Raw genomic sequence first — 17,399 nt, 5'->3', positions numbered from 1 at the left:
TAAAATTTAGTTACTTTAAAAATAAGAACCAGAAAAAAGTCAGCATCCCTACTGTGTTCTAAAAATTAACCATATTTTTTTTTAGGTATGGGGAGTGTAATGTCTAATACAACATTCTCAGCTAATAATGGTCGAAAACGTTATTCAAAAAATCTTTGATTTGAAGTGATGATTAATTCGTAAAAGTGGAAAATCTCCATTTCCTTCTTGAAATTCATGTGCTCTTCAACCATCTGTTGGAGGTCAATGCCATATGGGTAGTAACAGTTTGATTCAGGGTTTATTTTCTATTGAAACTTACAGGAAATCTCCAGCAATTCCTTACATTCCTCATTTTTCCGCTGTTTACTGTATGAGTGCTTCCAAGTAGTAGAGAGTTCCTAAATCACATGGACTGAGGAGGCTCTGTTGGAAACTCTGTGGAAAAAAAGAAAACAATCAATTGAATCTAGAGTGTTTGATGATCAACCTTCGTTCAGGTGCATGATTGCATTCTCGAAGATTCTGTCTGCTGCTTTTAAAAAATTGGGGGGAAATGAATTCTAAGTTTAAGAGATGCGAATGAGGAGAAGAGTTCGCAGTCCGCGAGTAGACTGATAGATTTGTATCCATTATTTGCGACGATGATGGCTAGTTGTAAGCCTGGATGCAATTATTCGTGCTTTGCTGCTGTCCGTGTTGCATAATGCGAAACAATGAAGGCGCGTGCTGGGTCTCCGGTCTTCTCAGGGAACTGCCTCGTAAAAAAAAAGCGCGGCGCGGCGCTTCGTCATAAAGAGCGCCCATTTTGTCAAGACGCTGTTGTATGGTCGCTCGCTTTTTCTACCCTAAACCTACCATTCTTCGCAACTTTTTTTTAGTTCCGTTTATTTTCCTTTTTTGTATTCTTCAATGGACCCATGAACGGCGCTTCAGGGGAGGGTTGGGCGGAGGACCCCCCCCCCCCCCCCCAGAAGTTTACCTAGCCCCTCTCAAGAAATGTGAGGGACTTTACAAGTACTTGCGTGAAGTACTTTTCATCTTGGAAATTGTAATTGGATCAATTTTTCGGCGAGAAAAGCTCGAAATTGCAACAGAACGACTCAGTTCTTCAAAGTTATCTGGAGAAGGGTCCCCCCTTAGAAGTAGGAAAATTACCCGAGCCCTTCTCTAGAGCTAGGGGATTTCACACATGGCCCCTATCAATGGTGTGTTTTTTGTGCCCCCCCCCCCCCCCCTCCAAGAAAATTTCTTAGTTCCGCCCATGACTGGACCATTACACATAGTGAGGATTTCAACATTTCGGTACGCGTGTTTTTAACAAAATTTCACGTAGATCACGAACTAAGATACCTATTTGACGTCTTTCGAAGCGTAAATTCAAACCTCACACTCATGAGAAAAAGAAAGACCATGCGAGTCAAATCGCGCACTAAACGTTATCGTTAAATATGAAAGTAAAGCAGTGTCGATCTCGCTGCCTTGCTCACCAGTTGCACGTTGTTAACACTTGAGCAATACAATTGAGCATTTACCAAATTCTAGGCTTTGAAATTTCTCGATTTCTTTAAAAAAAAAAAAAAAAACAACCCAGGGGTACACCCCCTTACCGCTTCACGCACCGCCCCTCCGAAGCGCTTCGCGCCTCGGGCGTTATGCGTTACGCGTTACGTCTTACCCTTATGATTTGATATTCTAAAGTGTGATAAAGAAGGTTTCGTTTATGGATAGGCGCTGCATTCCAGTTTTCTCTTTGTTGCATTGCGTCGAAATCGTAAAAATTTCTCGGATTGCCTCCCTATATTTTTAAGACCTTGTGAAATTCACTTGTGACTTCAAAAGGTGGTTCACATTTTCGACCGATCCTTTTTTCCAAACAGAGATTCCTCGGGCTTGGCAGCGCAAAATTTTAGTGAATATGTTTGTGAAAATTGTTTGGAAACACAAATACTTACATAAACTAAACTTGAGAAAAAACATTCGCTTGATTTTCGTCAACGACTTACCCAGGATTTTATGCAAAAACGGCCGACTCCCTTTAAATTCATCACCGTTGATTCGTTTTTTTTTTTTTTTTATGAACTCGGTCAAGAGGTGGTTAGGTTCGATGATTCTGAAGCAATCAATAACGATAGATACACGAACGTATTTATGCTAAAAGGAACATGTGCATAGAGTTTGTGTGAGACATAGTTCCTTTTGGTATAAATATGTTCATAGTTTGTACGGGCTTTGAGTTCTGCAGCACCGAGCTTTCCGAAGGTTGAATATTTCAAACGACAGTGCGCATCAAACGTTCAATTTATGAAACCTAGCCTTCTTCTTTTCAATGTACACTGATGAGAAAAGTGATTTTATTTGAACAGAATGTTCTTGAATTTGCCGCCACGAAGATTTCCTCTTCAGTGAGAAGAAAAAACTGATTACATGAAAGCAGAAAAGGCACTTAAGTTATCACAAGAAGAGAACCACTCATATAAAGCATAAACTTCCTCGATTGGAGCGATTCAAGAGGGAATCTTCTTGACAGCAAATTCGAAATATTCTTCCTAAAATCAAGCCACCTTTTCCTCTTTCTTTGCTTACACCCAGCGCGTCCAGTGTCAAGTTTAATGTCATTTGCTGTGGAGTATTTTGCACTCGTCTAATTCTTTTATTCTAATTTTTGTAAAAACTATGCAAAGTTCGTTGGTTTCCTTATTTTACTTTATAATAACCTAACTCACCGGGAGGAGCTAAAAGCTAAAAATATGGCCTGTAGCGTGCGGTTTACGGTCGCCGAGAAGTTGAGGAGTTGCGCCGCGCCGCTATGCAATGAGCGCGGCTGCAACGCGATAAAGTTTTACGCCACTCTGCAGGCGCAAGTTGTTTTTCTCAGTTAAAAGCGTTGAATGGTTGAACGGAATTTTCAAGAAGTCGACTTCACGCTCAGCAGCGTTGACGAGAGCAAACCGCAACGAGCGGTTTCGTTTTTCAGCACCGCGCTGCGCCGCCAGCTACTTAGAATACGAGCCAGCCTTGCCAGATCTTTGTTGAAACCTAGTTGAAACCTGTCTGTTGTAAAATTTTGACAGAGCTATAAAACCCGAGTTTTTTCATATCGAGAGCTAAGGAACATTACTGCCGAACCGACAATTTTGGCAAAAATGAGATGGCGACTTGGTCGCATTCAACAAAATTAAGTACGAAAGCTGATAGTCCTACAAATAGTGTTTTTCCAGTTCTGTAGAGAGGCGCGGTAATGCATGAACAAAATGAAAATCTAACCTTAAAATCTCAAAAATGGCGAAGTTTTCTCTTTATCCTATGAATTTGTCAGTTTCCAGATAGGCGGCATTTTTCCTTAGCCATCGATATGGAAACAGGCTTGAAAGCGCGAAGAGCTCATCGAAAAAGCTGAAATCCACCTGAACTTCACAATCTGTGCAAGAAATTTGCTTTCTCTTGAGCAAAAAGTAGTCGCAAAAAAGCTTTTCGCTTCAAAAAGTATGGTACGTCAAAGACATACTTTAAAACAAATCAGTTAGTCCGGTTTTATAGCTTTACGCTAAAGCAAAAAATCACATTTGAGATTAAAAAAAAAGGTCTCCTTCTTATCAAACTTTTTTTGAAAAGCAAGAAAGAAGATATGTTTGATTAATTTCTTTTGTTGCATTGTTTGTTTTCAATTGATAAAGCATAACACATGACGCTGACCATTTTCAGTTTCGCGTGGAGTTGTGAAACTGGGGTGACTCGACTGTATCAAATTATGCCTATGCCGTTGAACATTGGCGGGGAGAGGGGAGGGGGGGGCTCAAAAATGCGCAGATTAGTTTTTTAAGTTAGTTGTGGTATTCAAACATTCCCGTTGCGATCGTGGTGATGTGCGAGCCATTCCCCGTAAAGAACAAACCTTCTTATCGCCCCCGCAAAAGTTTCCAACAGACTCATTAGCTCCGATCTGGAAAAAATTGGGAATTTTTCCCACCTTCGAGCAACCGTGGGACGAGGTAACTCGCTCGATGCCTCTTGAATAATTTCCCATCGTCGACGTTGTTTTCAATCTCAATGTCGGCACCGCGATCCTTGAAATTTATTCCCGACCTGATAGCTTTCCACAATCCATGATCTGCTTTTCGCCCTCCCTCGCTTCTTTTCTTCCCTAAACGCCCACACCCTCATCTCAATCGAGGATTTTCGCCGTGACGTCACGTTTCGAGCCCCGGGTTCAGACGGGAATCTACCCCCTGGCGTGCTGAGGGAGTGAACGCCGTATGAGTTTACGAAAGTTGCCGAATCCCTGCCGATTAAACTTGGATTTTCTGGATGATCGTATTCACTGAAAAAAAAAAATTCTCGGCGTTTTTACCAAGGTCTGTTGGTACCTTTACCATCTCACTTTTTTACCAATTATTGGTAATTTTACCAAGACAGACTGGTAAGCTTACCTAAAAACCGGTATTTTTACTTTTTTCAGGTAAGAATACCACTTTTATTGGTAATCAATTCCCGGTAACTTTGCCATTTTATCTCGGTAATTCTACCACAGTCGATGAAAAATATTGGCGTTTTTACCGGGGTCCAGTTTACCGAGAAAGTCAATAATTTTACCGAGATTTCTCGGTAGAATTACCAATTCCATAAATGGTAATTTTACCAAGAAAAAACTGGGATCAAATAGAACCCTGAATTCTTGGTAATTTTACCCTTTTCTTAGTAAATACACCGAGATTTTTTTTTTCAGTGATCATCGTTCCCGAGTCGAATGAATGTCATTACTGCTGTGCTGAGGAAGAACGCCGTATGAACATTCGAGAGTTGCCAAATTTCCTTCTATGAAAGTTTTATTTTTAAGGAAAGTTATGAATATTTTTCCGATAAAGTTTCAAGAGCTTCAAGTAAAATTGCAAACAAAATTATCTGAAAAATTGGAAGAAAAATATTTTCAAATTTTCCCGAAAATTCGTGATTTACCGAAGGAAATTTGGTAACGCCCAAAGGTTCATACGACGTTCCTCCTTAGCATGGCAGATCACATCTCAGCGTTGTAAAATTTCTACTCGCAAATCATATATTTACTAGTAATTTGTTATGAATTTCTGTCGACAAGTTTCTTCGAATTTTTCCTCTACTTACACGGCAAAAGCCAGCTGAAGTTGGAATAAAAATCGCACAGTCACAATCCTGTAAAACAATTGACATTTTTTAGTCGATCTCTGAATAAAGTTACGTTTTTTTATCCAGAATACGGTAGTATACGAAGAGTGGAAATTTAAAACCAGGCAAGCGTCATTAGGTGTCGCTCAGATTGTGTAACTGTCTCATTCTACGGTAATTCGATGGCTGGTGGAATTAGATGGATTAAGAAAAAAATGTGGTACGTCCGAACGCAATGTCAAAAGACACGGTGATAGACGTCGCGTCGTGGGACGTGGTGACGTGTAATACAGTTTCTTCCAACACAGCTTTTGTCATAAGATGCTCACAATATTTTACTCGCTGCTTACGCATCAATATTAAATTCTAATAAAATTCTCACGGGCTTACGTGAGTTTTGACACAAGGAATTTTTAGTTGTAAACTTGGATGCAAGTGGCCTTACATCTTCACACCATGCTGTTATGCTGAGCAGTGGCGTGGCGTGATTTGCGATTTATCGATGGATCTGTCAATCAAACCTATGGAAAAGGATCGATAAACAGAGTGTTCGCAGCGAACACCTTAATAATCGATTCTTTACCAAAGGTTTAAATGGCATAACAATCGACATATCGCAATTCACGCCACGCCACTGATGCCGAGGAAAAACTCCTTACAAGTACTCGAAAAATTTCCTCTGATTATGACGTCTAGATAACTCCGATTAGGTTTTATACTCTTCAAAGAAGACTAATCAAAATATTTTCTCGCAATTTTATGTGATTTTTCTGAATGAGCTTACCGAAAATTTCAAATTAAATTCTTTGAAAACTAATCATAAGCTGAGATTAACAGCGCACTAATATACGTATTTTCGACATCAGCACGTTTTTCCTTGAAATTTGTAGAAACTGTAGATTATATTCTGAGCAATTTCTCTGAAAAATCCACAAATTTTCCGGAGATTTAATTTTACTAGAAGGAAATTTGTCAACGTTTGTGCCCGAAGACATTAACAATGTCAATTAGAGTTCTGTGACAATTAGAGTTCTTAGCATAGCACCTCATTTAGCAATATGAGGGCAGTGCGCTTAGCCTATTTCACAACGCGGCGCAGATACGACTATTCGTCCTCGTGAGTGGCCCTCTTTGCCTACCCTTTGAGTTGAAGGCGATGTGAGGTAATCGTGTGGTTCGGTTTAGCTGAACACGCTATCGGATATCACTTTGCAAGTAAGAACCACGAGTTGGCTTCTGCTGGATCACCGCTTACCTGATTATGAGTTCATACGTTATATTAGATCAACCTCTCCATGTTTACGTCTGCGGGCTGATTATTGAAATTTATACTCAAAGCTATAGACAAAGAGAAAATGAAGTGTTGCAATTGGTCGTAACGGATGTTTGTTTTCGACTAAGGGGGAAAATGATGGTCCAATCTGTGTGGGGATTCTCTTGGGTTTTTAGTTAGGTCATTACTTGCTCTCAATGTCCATTGCAACTACCCTTTTTCACCAACAGGATAGCTTCAGTATTTCATTTGTCCCCTTTATCTACAGCTCTGCCTATCAATTTCTATAACCAGCCTGCTGGTGTAGATGCGGTCAGACGTATGGTTAACAATGCCAGATATCTGATATTAACAGCTATATTTCCGAGGGATGAAGCCAAAAATCTAGCAATCGCTGACATTCTTTTACCGAAGCGTGAAAACTTTCACATAGGACACAGGAAATAAACAGTTCCGAGTTTAAAGTTTCTGCATTTCGCATGTAACGGGTTGAAAACAAGCTGGAATTCGCAGAGGAAAGTTATTTTTTGCAGAGGGAGACAGAGAGAGAGATAGGGTGCGGTGTGGGAGTTGTAGGGTTTTATGAGGCGTGGGTTGTAGATGAGGGTTTAATCGTTGGCGCTGGTGAAATAGAATCGTCTCCAAGCGTAAATTATTCATGAATAATTTCTGGGCGCAGGAATAATTCGTGAATCCTCGTATCTCCGGCCTAGCGTTCGATGCGAGCCATAATTTCGGGATTTTATCCCAGCCTCGCTCCTTCGCAGAGCGCTCCGCAAGGCCGCCATGTGGAACCAGAATACCTCGGTTTCCAATTTAACCCGTTTGCGAATCACGTAAAATCGGCACCAGTGCCTCGCAGCTGTCGTTAATGTCTTTAAAATTTTATCGCCTCCGTTTTTCATTCGCATTTCCCTAGTTTTCGCGCCTTTTTCCATCCGTAGCATAATTTCTATAGAAAACGGTTCGGATGAGACGCTATTTTCCCCCGGTATCTTTGATCATGAGTTTTTATCGGAGAGAAAAGCTTTGAGGCTCTTCTTTACGCTTAAAATGAAAGCTCAGGGACCCAGCGATACTCCCTTCAGTGCTCTCACAGGGCAGCCATGCAAGTTGGGGCAATCGATGCATGCGCCGCCCCACAGTGGAACGAGCTGAAAGAAGAGGTCGGACATGAAATTTTTGGCTAAAGTTTTAAATTTCGATGTTTATTTTTTCTCAAATTTAATTACAAGAGGTGTTTCTTAATGAAAATTACACGAAAAAACCAGTGAAACCACTCTTAAACCTCTTTGTTTCAATATTTACAAATATAGGCTTTCAAAGTTCCCAGACTTCCACGCTCGCGCTGCGTTCAAGTGTGCGCCCGTTCGAAGTTCGAAACTCTCAGTTTGAACTTGGCAGTGGCGTAGCGTGCTTTGCGATGTATCGATTGTTATGCCATTTAAACCTATGTAAAAGGATCGATAATCAGGGTGTTTGCAGCGAACACCTTAATAATAATCGATTATTTGCCGTAGGTTTAAATGGCAGAATAATCGATGTATCGCAAAGCACGCCACGCCACTGGAACTTGGAGAGGCGCACCTCTATTTTCAACGACAAAAACTCGATTTCAACTGGATGACACTATGATGAGGTATTCTCCGGCCATTACGTGGCCCAACGCCCGATGAACAAGCGGTAATTTTTGTAAGTTCTGCGGCTATGTTTCCCTTCTATTTAATTGTTCGTAAATAATCAATTGGGGCAGGTCCGCTGCCTCAGCTACAGAATCGATTTTTGTAAATAATTTAATTATATGAAGGAAAAAATGCGTTACCAGCGCGAGAGAATAGCTGCTGCGATAGACACTTCGTGTCAGCATGAAACGTGGGCTATATTAGGGTGGCCTCAGTCAGGTATTAGTGGGAAAAGTCACAGGGGGAAACTGGTATGGGAAAAGGGAGAAGAGTCACCGAAGTCAGGAGAAAATTGCGCTTCCGGAAGTGGTTTTATTTCATGTCTCACGTTGTATCTATCGGTTCGTCTCTCTGCGTGATCGGGAAATGTAAAAATTATTACTTATCGTCTCAAAAGTTGAGGAATTTCCTCGAAAATTGATTCGGGAAAATCTTAGAGGATTCAGGGAAATCTTAACAACAGTTTTGCGGCCACCGTCTTATAATTCTAAAATTTGGTAACCATGTCTTCAGTCTGATATTACGACCTTTCAAAAGCTGAAACAATCTCCAAGTTGCTTTGTAGGTCGCCAGATAAAATTAGTCGCTATGTAGCATGAAAGAACCAGCACGATTACAGTGTTGTAAAAATGTTGTTTCTTCACCATTATCTAACAAATCTGTCAAGATAGCAAATAGTTTTCGCTTCCCACCAAAAAATTTTTTAATATTAAAGGAAAAATAACTGTGGAAATTTTAATACTGTGCTCATATAGAGTATTTTTAAAAGGAAAGAAGAAGTTGAAAGATTTTTAAAATACTGTAATCGCGACGGTGCTTTTGCTAAATACGATCCAATTACGACGAAATGTCGAAAATTCGGTGCGTTGGATAGGTCAAATTAACGAGTATCTGGCACCAGTGAACAATGGCGCACCAGCAAAGGCAAAAACGGAATGGTTTATGCGGAGGACAAAGTTTGATTATGAATGGGTCGTTTGTAAGTGACAGGGTGTGTTCGTGCGTGTGCAGTCAAGCACCGCAAGTAATGTTTGTCTAATTAAACTTCAAGTTGGGAAGTTATGCTTTTAACGACCAGTTTGGACGTACTTCAACTCCCACGGAATATAATCGTCAAAAATTGAAGTAGCCTCTTGGAAGGAGAGGGTTCGGCCTAGACTACCAGATGATTTAGAAGACGTTCATCTGAGTTTGAAGTTCAGCTTTGATACGTTTGCACCATGAAATTGCTATCGTCTCTGATACTATCAGCGTGCGCTAGCAAGGGAAGCGGTCCGGTCATGTCATCGTCGCAGTGAGGTGCGCCTTCAATTTTAGCTAGCGGCAATATGGGCGTCACCCGTGGTCGAATAGTTATCTCACAAGCGCCTTTGGTAGATGAAGTCAGGTACCACTGGCTATCCGCAAAAAAGACCAATTTACCTCCAATTGCAACGTTGCACACTTCCTCTTATGTTTTATTTTTCTTAATTTGCCTCTGAAAAACTGAAAAACAGTTTTCCTGTGAATTTTTCCCCCATTGTTTCGAATGTATTGATAGAAAATAACAAGGCAATATTTCGGTTGGTTCCTTTTTTTCTTGAAAAAAAAAGCGAATATGCTCCAAGTATCTGAAACTTTTCAATTAATCTACATATTTTCTCCCTAAATTCGTGATTTTCCTGAAGGAAGATCGTAACTACATTTCAATGTTGCCAAACCCCTCGCGAATAACATTTCATCATGAGAATCTTGCGCATTTCTAACTGCAAATTACACTGATTTCTCTGATCCTTTGCAAAAAGTAGACAAATATTGGACAAAAATTGCACAGGTAGGTATATCCTTGTAAAAAAAAAAAAAAAAAAAAAAAAAAAAAAAAAAAAAAAAAAAAAATTGTTTAAGTCGATTTGGCAACCTTGGAATGGAGTCATGTTTCTTTGTCCCGAAAACGACGAATTATGGTCAGCACGGGTAGCGAGTCGAGAATTATGACGCGTAGTCTTACTGACACTGCAATAAACTCCGGCCGTGGAAGCCATACATAGACGTACCGTCCGCGTTCCGGGCTCAGAGGCCGAAAGTTCCGGGCGTAGCAATCGAAGCTACGGCTCCAGCACCCATAACTTTCGGCCTCTGAGCCCGGAACGGACGATATATTTATATAGCCTGTAACTTTTTTTCCAGTAGAAGCGCTTTCACCACCTAGCCGCAACATGGGTCGCACACCCATGGTCGAATAGTTACTAGGTCACAAGTGTGTGTTGAATAAAACTTTGGCTTTTGAAATTGTTTTGAGCTATAGTAACGGCTCATTTTTTGATGTGTGTTTCAGTCCGACGAAAGTGAACAGTAAACTAGAAATGTTAGGGAACGTAAAGAGTCAAATGTCGAGCTGGCTCGGCGGCGGGATTCAGCTACCGAGTCTCCGGAAGACGGAAACAGAAGCCGCAGCCGAAGAGGCCGGCGCCGAGGCCAAGCAGAGCGCCGAGGCAGCCACCGACGAAAAGGCCATCCGGGAGTCCATGGAGAAGGACGATGACAACTCCAGGTAAACAACTCATCCTCATGCCCAAATTGAACCGATTTTTTTTCAAATCACGTAAGCGCCAAAATTGCGAGTGCGAGAAAAAGAAGAAAACCCGTTTTACTCGCTTTGTTGGCAATCTTCGAATTCAGGGTTATAAGTCCGAAATTTCCAGAATGTCCGGATATAGTACTGATTCTCTAAGGGCGGTCCGGAAGTACTTAAAAAGTGCGGAATTTCTCAAGAAAGTCCAGAATTTTTGGTACCCGTGTGGTACGACTTTTAAAATGGTTTAACAGGACTGGACCATGTGTCCGATGCAAACTTTTCCTTTAGGAAAAAAATGATAACACATCGGGGAAGCCTGAAATTCATTCCTGCCTTTGCAGTCTGTGTGTAATTGTACGCATTTTTCCCGATTCAAAAAGTACACTACGGCAGGGTGTCTACAAGTCCGAAATTTCCGGAAAGTCCGGATATAGTACTGCTTTTTAAGGGTGGTCCGGAAGTACTGAAAAAGCGTGGAATTTCGCGAGAAGGTCCGGAATTTTCGTCATTTTTGACGAAATTCGGACGAAAAATTCACATTTTTGAAAATTTTCGAATTTCGTCAATTGAAGGTACTGATGAGTACTGAATTTCTTGGGAATAGAGGGGAAAAGTACTGTAAAAGTACTGATTTTTGGCCAGCCTGTTTTAGTAGATACCCTGGATTTCCAATAAATGCATGTTCTCTTAGGAAGCTGTTTAGAAATCAGACGTGATTGATTATATCAGAGAAAACAAAGAAAAAACAACCCCTCCGCCACCAAAATTGAGATTGGCGCTTACGTGTTTTGGAAAATAATCGGTTCAATCGAGTTTTTTTTATCATTATTCTTTTTCTTTCAAATCTTGATTCCTATATGTTGCTTAGTCACAATTTTACAGTTTCAACTCTTACTGCAGTGCGTTAAGCTGAAAGGAACCAAGCCACATCAGTTATTGCCAAGTTTAATCGGGCAATTTCATTTTGAACAAGAGAAAGGTTGTGCAGATTTTTGTGCGCATTTAGTGAATTTTCTGTATAAAACGAAGCAAATTCCTTGGAATCCGCTGAAACGTTCTTTTGTAAAAAAAAATTAAATTACTCAGTTAAACTTAGCAATAACTGATGCGGCTTAGTTCATTTCTGCCAAACGCGATCCACTTATCCTGCCGTGCAAAGGGAAAACATCTTATGAGCCTTCAGACGTTGCCCACAAGCGTATTTTCGAGTAGAGCGCATCCGATCCAATGAATCCGTATTTTTTCGTGAATCGTATTCTAAGAATTGTTTTCGCTCAAATTGCAAATTTTTTTGTTTATTTCGTCACGTCGTACATTTTCAGAGGTGCCTTTGAGAGGAAATTTTACGAGAAAACCAACGGAATCTTTTCCAAATTTGTACTTTATTTTAAAACCAAGATTTTCAAGTTTCCTCTTCGACTTGCCCCACTGTGTGCCGGACCCAGCAGATATTCGCCTTTCGCCGGGTGAAGTCTAGGGTATGCCGCGTCGTTTTGTGGGACTCGGGACCGTCTTCACTCGCTCGTGAGCAAGCTTATTCATCGCGGGGTAGGATAGGGGGGGGGGGGGGGGAGAAAATGGTGACGTCAAGAGTTGACTGTCAACTGTCAGGGAGTCGTCAGCGGAGCCCATCTGCCTCCAGTGGATTTCGTGGTTTTCCGGGACGTCTTCCGGAGCCCCCGCGACAAATGATGGTGGACCCTTCACCTGTTGCCCTCCTTTCGAGCCCCGGGCAAAGCTCTTCAATTTACCCAGATTTTCCTCCGAGCCGCCGAGCAGTGGCCATGTACGCAGGTTGCGGCTCCCCTGTTTTGGTTTTCTATTCATATCTGTTCTGTCGTGCTAAGGAAGAACGCCGTATGAACATTCGAGAGTTGCAAACATTTCTTCGATAAAATGTATATTTTTGAGGAAAATTATGAATACTTTTCCTTTGAAATTATCAGACACTTTAGATCAAATACAAACAAAATAAGCTGAGAAATTGGCAGAAAATTATTCAAAAATTTTCATGAAAATTAGTGATTGTCTTGACTCTCAGTATAAGGCCTTGTCTCCACGAGCCGTTTCACGAGATTTGTCCCAGGGAAAAATCCCACGTACGAAGTTGTGAAAAATATTGAGTTAATCAATATTTTTCCCAGTACCAAGTATGGTACTTGTACCCCTAGGATCCACTGAGAGAAGAAAAAAGAAGTGAAAACGAATTGTGCGATATTTTATTCAGTACTACATTGTTAATGTTTGTTTAGTTAAAATAATGTATCTATTTGTCAATTGAGTGCAATTATTATTTTAATCCCAGTTAAATACTCGACTTTAACTAATTTATATTCCCGCGCAAACTAGTCGCAGGACTGTATGAGCCCCGTCCCGTGGAGACGGTAACTGGGAAAAATCCCAGAAGTTTCATTCCTGCGACTCGAACTTGGGACAAATCCCATGAAAACGTCCCGTGGAGACAAGGCCTAAAGGGACTCTAGCCGAAAGCAGAGTTTTGGCCGGAAGTGTCGGGAAGAGCATACCTTCGTCTCACTTACCTTGGTCCATACTCTCCCTATAAAGGTTCTCCACACTGTACTACCACTACCTCTCCGAGGCGGAGGCCAAAGAGCGGCAACTTTGCGTCGGAGCGTGTTCTCCGGGCGGGTCGTCCTCGCCGGTGGAGGAGTAATAAATCGAGTTATCGTCACTCAATTTTCAAGCGTTTACTCCGGAAGTGAAGCTCCCGTCCGGTCGTTCCGCCCCCGGCTTCGGCTCCGTTTCACTCTTTAATACACTCCGCCGGACGCGCAGTAGATTCGGATCCTATTTATCTTCCAGAGCGGCATTAGCCACCGGGAAACCGGGTGTATCTCCAGGGTTGCAATAGAGTTACTTGGAACTCCTAGGTAGGGCATGTGGAATCTATTTCTGGTTGGTCACCATATTTCAGACCGAAATGCAGGGTTGCCTCAGTCAGGGGAAACTGGGAAATGTCAGGGAATTTTTAAAATTCAGGGAAAACCTGGAAATGTCAGGGAAAATGACTGAAGTATCTGGGAAAACTTGTTAATTCGCCTTATGCTTTCTAGAATGGTCTCCGAGGTAGGGCATGTGGATTCCATTTCTGGTTGGTCACCATATTTCAGACTGAAATGCAGGGTTGCCTCAGTCAGAGGAAACTGGGAAATGTCAGGGAATTTTTAAAAGTCAGGGAAAACCTGGAAATTTCAAGGAAAATGACGAAAGTGTCTGGGAAAAATTTATTGAAATAGCTTCATACACGCTGGCCTTGTCAATTTCCTTTGACAATTTTGCAGTCGTGAATGCATAGCATAAGTGCGCTCCAGCCAGATGTGTATTCAGCAAATGAGTAGTTTTATAGGAGGATTGAAAACAAACAAATGGTAGAAATGAAACATAATAATAGGAACTTTGCAAAACGATAATCCGGGTATCGGAACTCGGCTGTTTTGAAAACGCCTTCAAATGCGGCGTGATACCTTACGCATTCGGAGAGTTCAAATAGTGGTATCATTGCGCCTTAGAAATGCGACGGAAGATCACAATTGAAATATCCTTCATCATACACGCTGGGCTTGTCGATTTCCTTCGACATTTTTGTAGTCGTGAATGCATAGCTGAATTGCGCTCCAGCTAGAATTGTATTTAGCAAATGGGTGGTTTTTATACGAGGATTAAAAATAAGCAAGTGGTATGGAATATAACAAAAGCATATGAAGTATGCAAAACGATAATCCGGGTATCGGAACTTGGCTGTTTTGAAAACGCCTTCAAATGCGGCGTGATACCTCACGCATTCCGGAGAGTTCAAATAGTTGTATCATTGCGCCTTAGAAATGCGATGGAAGATCACAATTGAAATATCCTTCATCATACACGCTGGGCTTGTCGATTTCCTTCGACATTTTTGCAGTCGTGAATGCATAGCTGAAGTGCGCTCCAGCTAGAATTGTATTTAGCAAATGGGTGGTTTTTATACGAGGATTAAAAATAAGCAAGTGGTACGGAATATAACAAAATAAGATGAACTATGCAAAACGATAATCTGGGTATCGGAACTTGACTGTTTTGAAAAACGCCTTCAAATGCGGCGTGATACCTCACGCATCCCGGAGAGTTCAAATAGTTGTATCATTGCGCCTTAGAAATGCGACGGAAGATTACAATATTGTTAATTCACCTTTATTTTGCTTTCTAGAATGGGCTCCGAGGTAGGGCTCTGGGTAGGGCATGTGGAATCCATTTCTGGTTGATCACCATATTTAGACCTTTATGCGGGGTTGCCACAGTCAGGGAATACCGAGAAATGTCAGAGAATTTTTAAAAGTTAAGGTAAACCGGGAAATTTCAGGGAAAATGACAAAAGTATCTAGGAAAAATTGTCAATTCACCTTTATTTGCTTTCTACGAAGGTCTTGACGTATTATACAACAAATTTTGCCCGACACTATTTCAAAATACGTGTTTTTAACCATCTGGCATACTTTCACTTGTCAGGGGATTTTACTCAAATGTGTCATGGGAATGTCAGGGAATTTAATTTTCTAAATTTTGCGGCAACCCTGTCCATGGTGCGTCAAAAATGTGCCAGCGGGCCGAATATTGAAATTTTGTGTTTGTCGGGCGGACATAAACGACATAGGTTAAATGGCGGAGCGAGATTGGTCGGCTGTGTCTTATTGCTGCTTAGTCGTGCCTTTGCCGGGTGGAATTCACGACAAGCTAAAGGCACCTCTTGAGTTTCGGACAGTATGTTGTTCATTTCACCTGACAAAAGCAGGACAAAGCAGCGAAAAGACGTAGCCGACCAATCAGCCTTTAAATCAAGATTGTATGCAGAGCTCGTTCGAAAACTTCGAATTTAACGTTTCATGAAAAATTAGCGCTTCTAGTTTACACTATAGAGATTAATCACTTTCGACCACTCGCAAAGTAATTAAAATAAATAAAGGTTAAATTGCTGTTGACAACAATCGTATATTTTCGTCGAGCAAGCAGTGCTTGGTTTGATAAAGTTAACCCTCCCCCCTAATTTATGGGAAATGTGACTGTGTCAAGAAACTTTAAGCTCAGTCACACAGAAATTCCTCCATTTAAAATATACTGAAATCAGTTTAGCGTTCGCTTTAACTATGGTAAACTTTGGTTTTTTTGTGAGTGAGAAGTGGGATAACTGGCTAACTCAAAAAAGCAATTTTTCTATTATCGTATTAAAGTTAGAAATTCCATGTGCGTCCACTACATTTTACGTGAAATTTTAATGAAAAAGCATTACTGTGGCGTTCAGTTTTGTAATCCGTCTAGTGATCCACAAGGGAAGACAGTGAACAATGGCTTTTTACTTTTGCAAGCCCTCCGATGGAAGAAAATAATGGACCCATTAGTAGAGTAAAAATTTAAGCACTTTCGAGACTTGTTGTCCTGTCAAAATTTTACACAAAATACTTTGTATTAAAGTTATGACATAAAGTCCTTCCGGGTGACGATTTAGCTCCAGCTACTCAGAGGCGATATTTGTTCTAAAGGAACCAGAAGGAGGTTTCGTATCGCTTCTAGTTCAAGCATTTTAGCGAGCGTCAAAGGAGAGAAATGAAAGTTTCGCTCCTGTATGAAGATAAGGGCACATCATAGTTTTACCGCCACTCAAAGAAGTTACCTCCTGGTCGTTCTGAGTTGAGCTAAAAGTTGTCGCCAGTAACTAATTTTCCTCGACCTGAGCAACAGATGGTGTCGGCATAAAGGCTATCTCAAAAGTTTGAATTTATCGATCCCGAAAGTTTAAAGGTTTTGATATTCTGCTGACACTTGCATTTTCAAACGATACTTTCGGTTCGTGCGTAATTGGCGTAATGTGCGTCAAAAGCGTAAATTGGTCACAAACTGGCAGTCGGGGTCAAACCATGATTATATGTGAGCCATCAACACTGGTACTAAAACGAAGCTTGTTATTCTTAATTTATTTAAATAATAATGATGAAAGTAGTAGAGTTGAATACATCTTAGATAGGAAAGGCTTAAAAGTACGACTGTTGTCCGGAAAGCATGTTTTCTTATTCAATATCCCCTGAACTGAGATAAATAGAGAAAATCTGTAAAAGTGTTAAAAAGCCACTACCTACTTTCAGCCTTTCAACGAGCCACCCAGCAAGAAAAAATAACCGAAATTCTGTGTTAATAATGGAGGTGAAGCACGGAGTAACACAAGCTGTAATAACATACTGTAATTTTAACCATGTAAGAGAGGATATTTGTGACAACGCACTTCAGATTCGAGTTTTTGGGATCTGTAATTTTGTACAAATACTAATAAAAAATCAAATGAAAACAGAAATAATTTTGAACCAATAATTTGTAAAACCACTTTTGCTAGCGGCCAAGATTTATGAAAGGCCGTCTTGTGCGGGAAACATCCAAAACAAAAACGAGAAATTTCTTCGAAAATTGATGATATCAAGGCTTCATCTTTCTCCTCATTTATTTTGCCCGTTTAAATACCATCAATTTACGCTAACTTACTAAAGCCTCGAAGAAGTTTGCATAACGCAACTTAAAAAGTTCCATCTCTCTACTTCAGCGAAATCGGCTTTATGCCTCGGATGATTAACATCAGCAGACGGTGATCGATAGTAGCGCAGCCGATTGGACTGCATTTTTCAATAAGGAACACTATACCTTATAGACACCTGGCTCATTCATAAAATCACCCTCTCTGCTGAACGTGTTCGAAAAGTTGTTCACGGCTTTGTGAATATTCTTCCACTACGCA

The 17,399-nt window shown here is 40.8% G+C and overlaps 1 protein-coding gene across 2 annotated transcripts in view; it reads left to right on the top strand.

Moving 5' to 3' along the window:
- Positions 1 to 10,359: 10,359 nt before the first annotated feature.
- LOC140224649 (uncharacterized) overlaps positions 10,360 to 17,399 on the top strand; it is a 68,063-nt gene continuing 61,023 nt past the window's right edge. The window contains exon 1 of one of the 2 annotated variants that reach the window (XM_072300718.1): positions 10,360 to 10,603. In XM_072300718.1, coding sequence (XP_072156819.1) covers positions 10,416 to 10,603 — 188 coding nt within the window. In that variant the 5' untranslated portion in view covers positions 10,360 to 10,415. The remainder of the gene's footprint in view (positions 10,604 to 17,399) is intronic. The other variant, XM_072300719.1, reaches the window with a different exon arrangement.

Source organism: Bemisia tabaci, chromosome 5 (genome assembly GCF_918797505.1).
Source record: "Bemisia tabaci chromosome 5, PGI_BMITA_v3".
Taxonomy (NCBI): Eukaryota; Metazoa; Arthropoda; class Insecta; order Hemiptera; family Aleyrodidae; genus Bemisia; species Bemisia tabaci.
The sequence above is the reverse complement of the archived record's forward strand: the minus strand, read 5'-3'. Positions and strand labels throughout refer to the sequence as shown.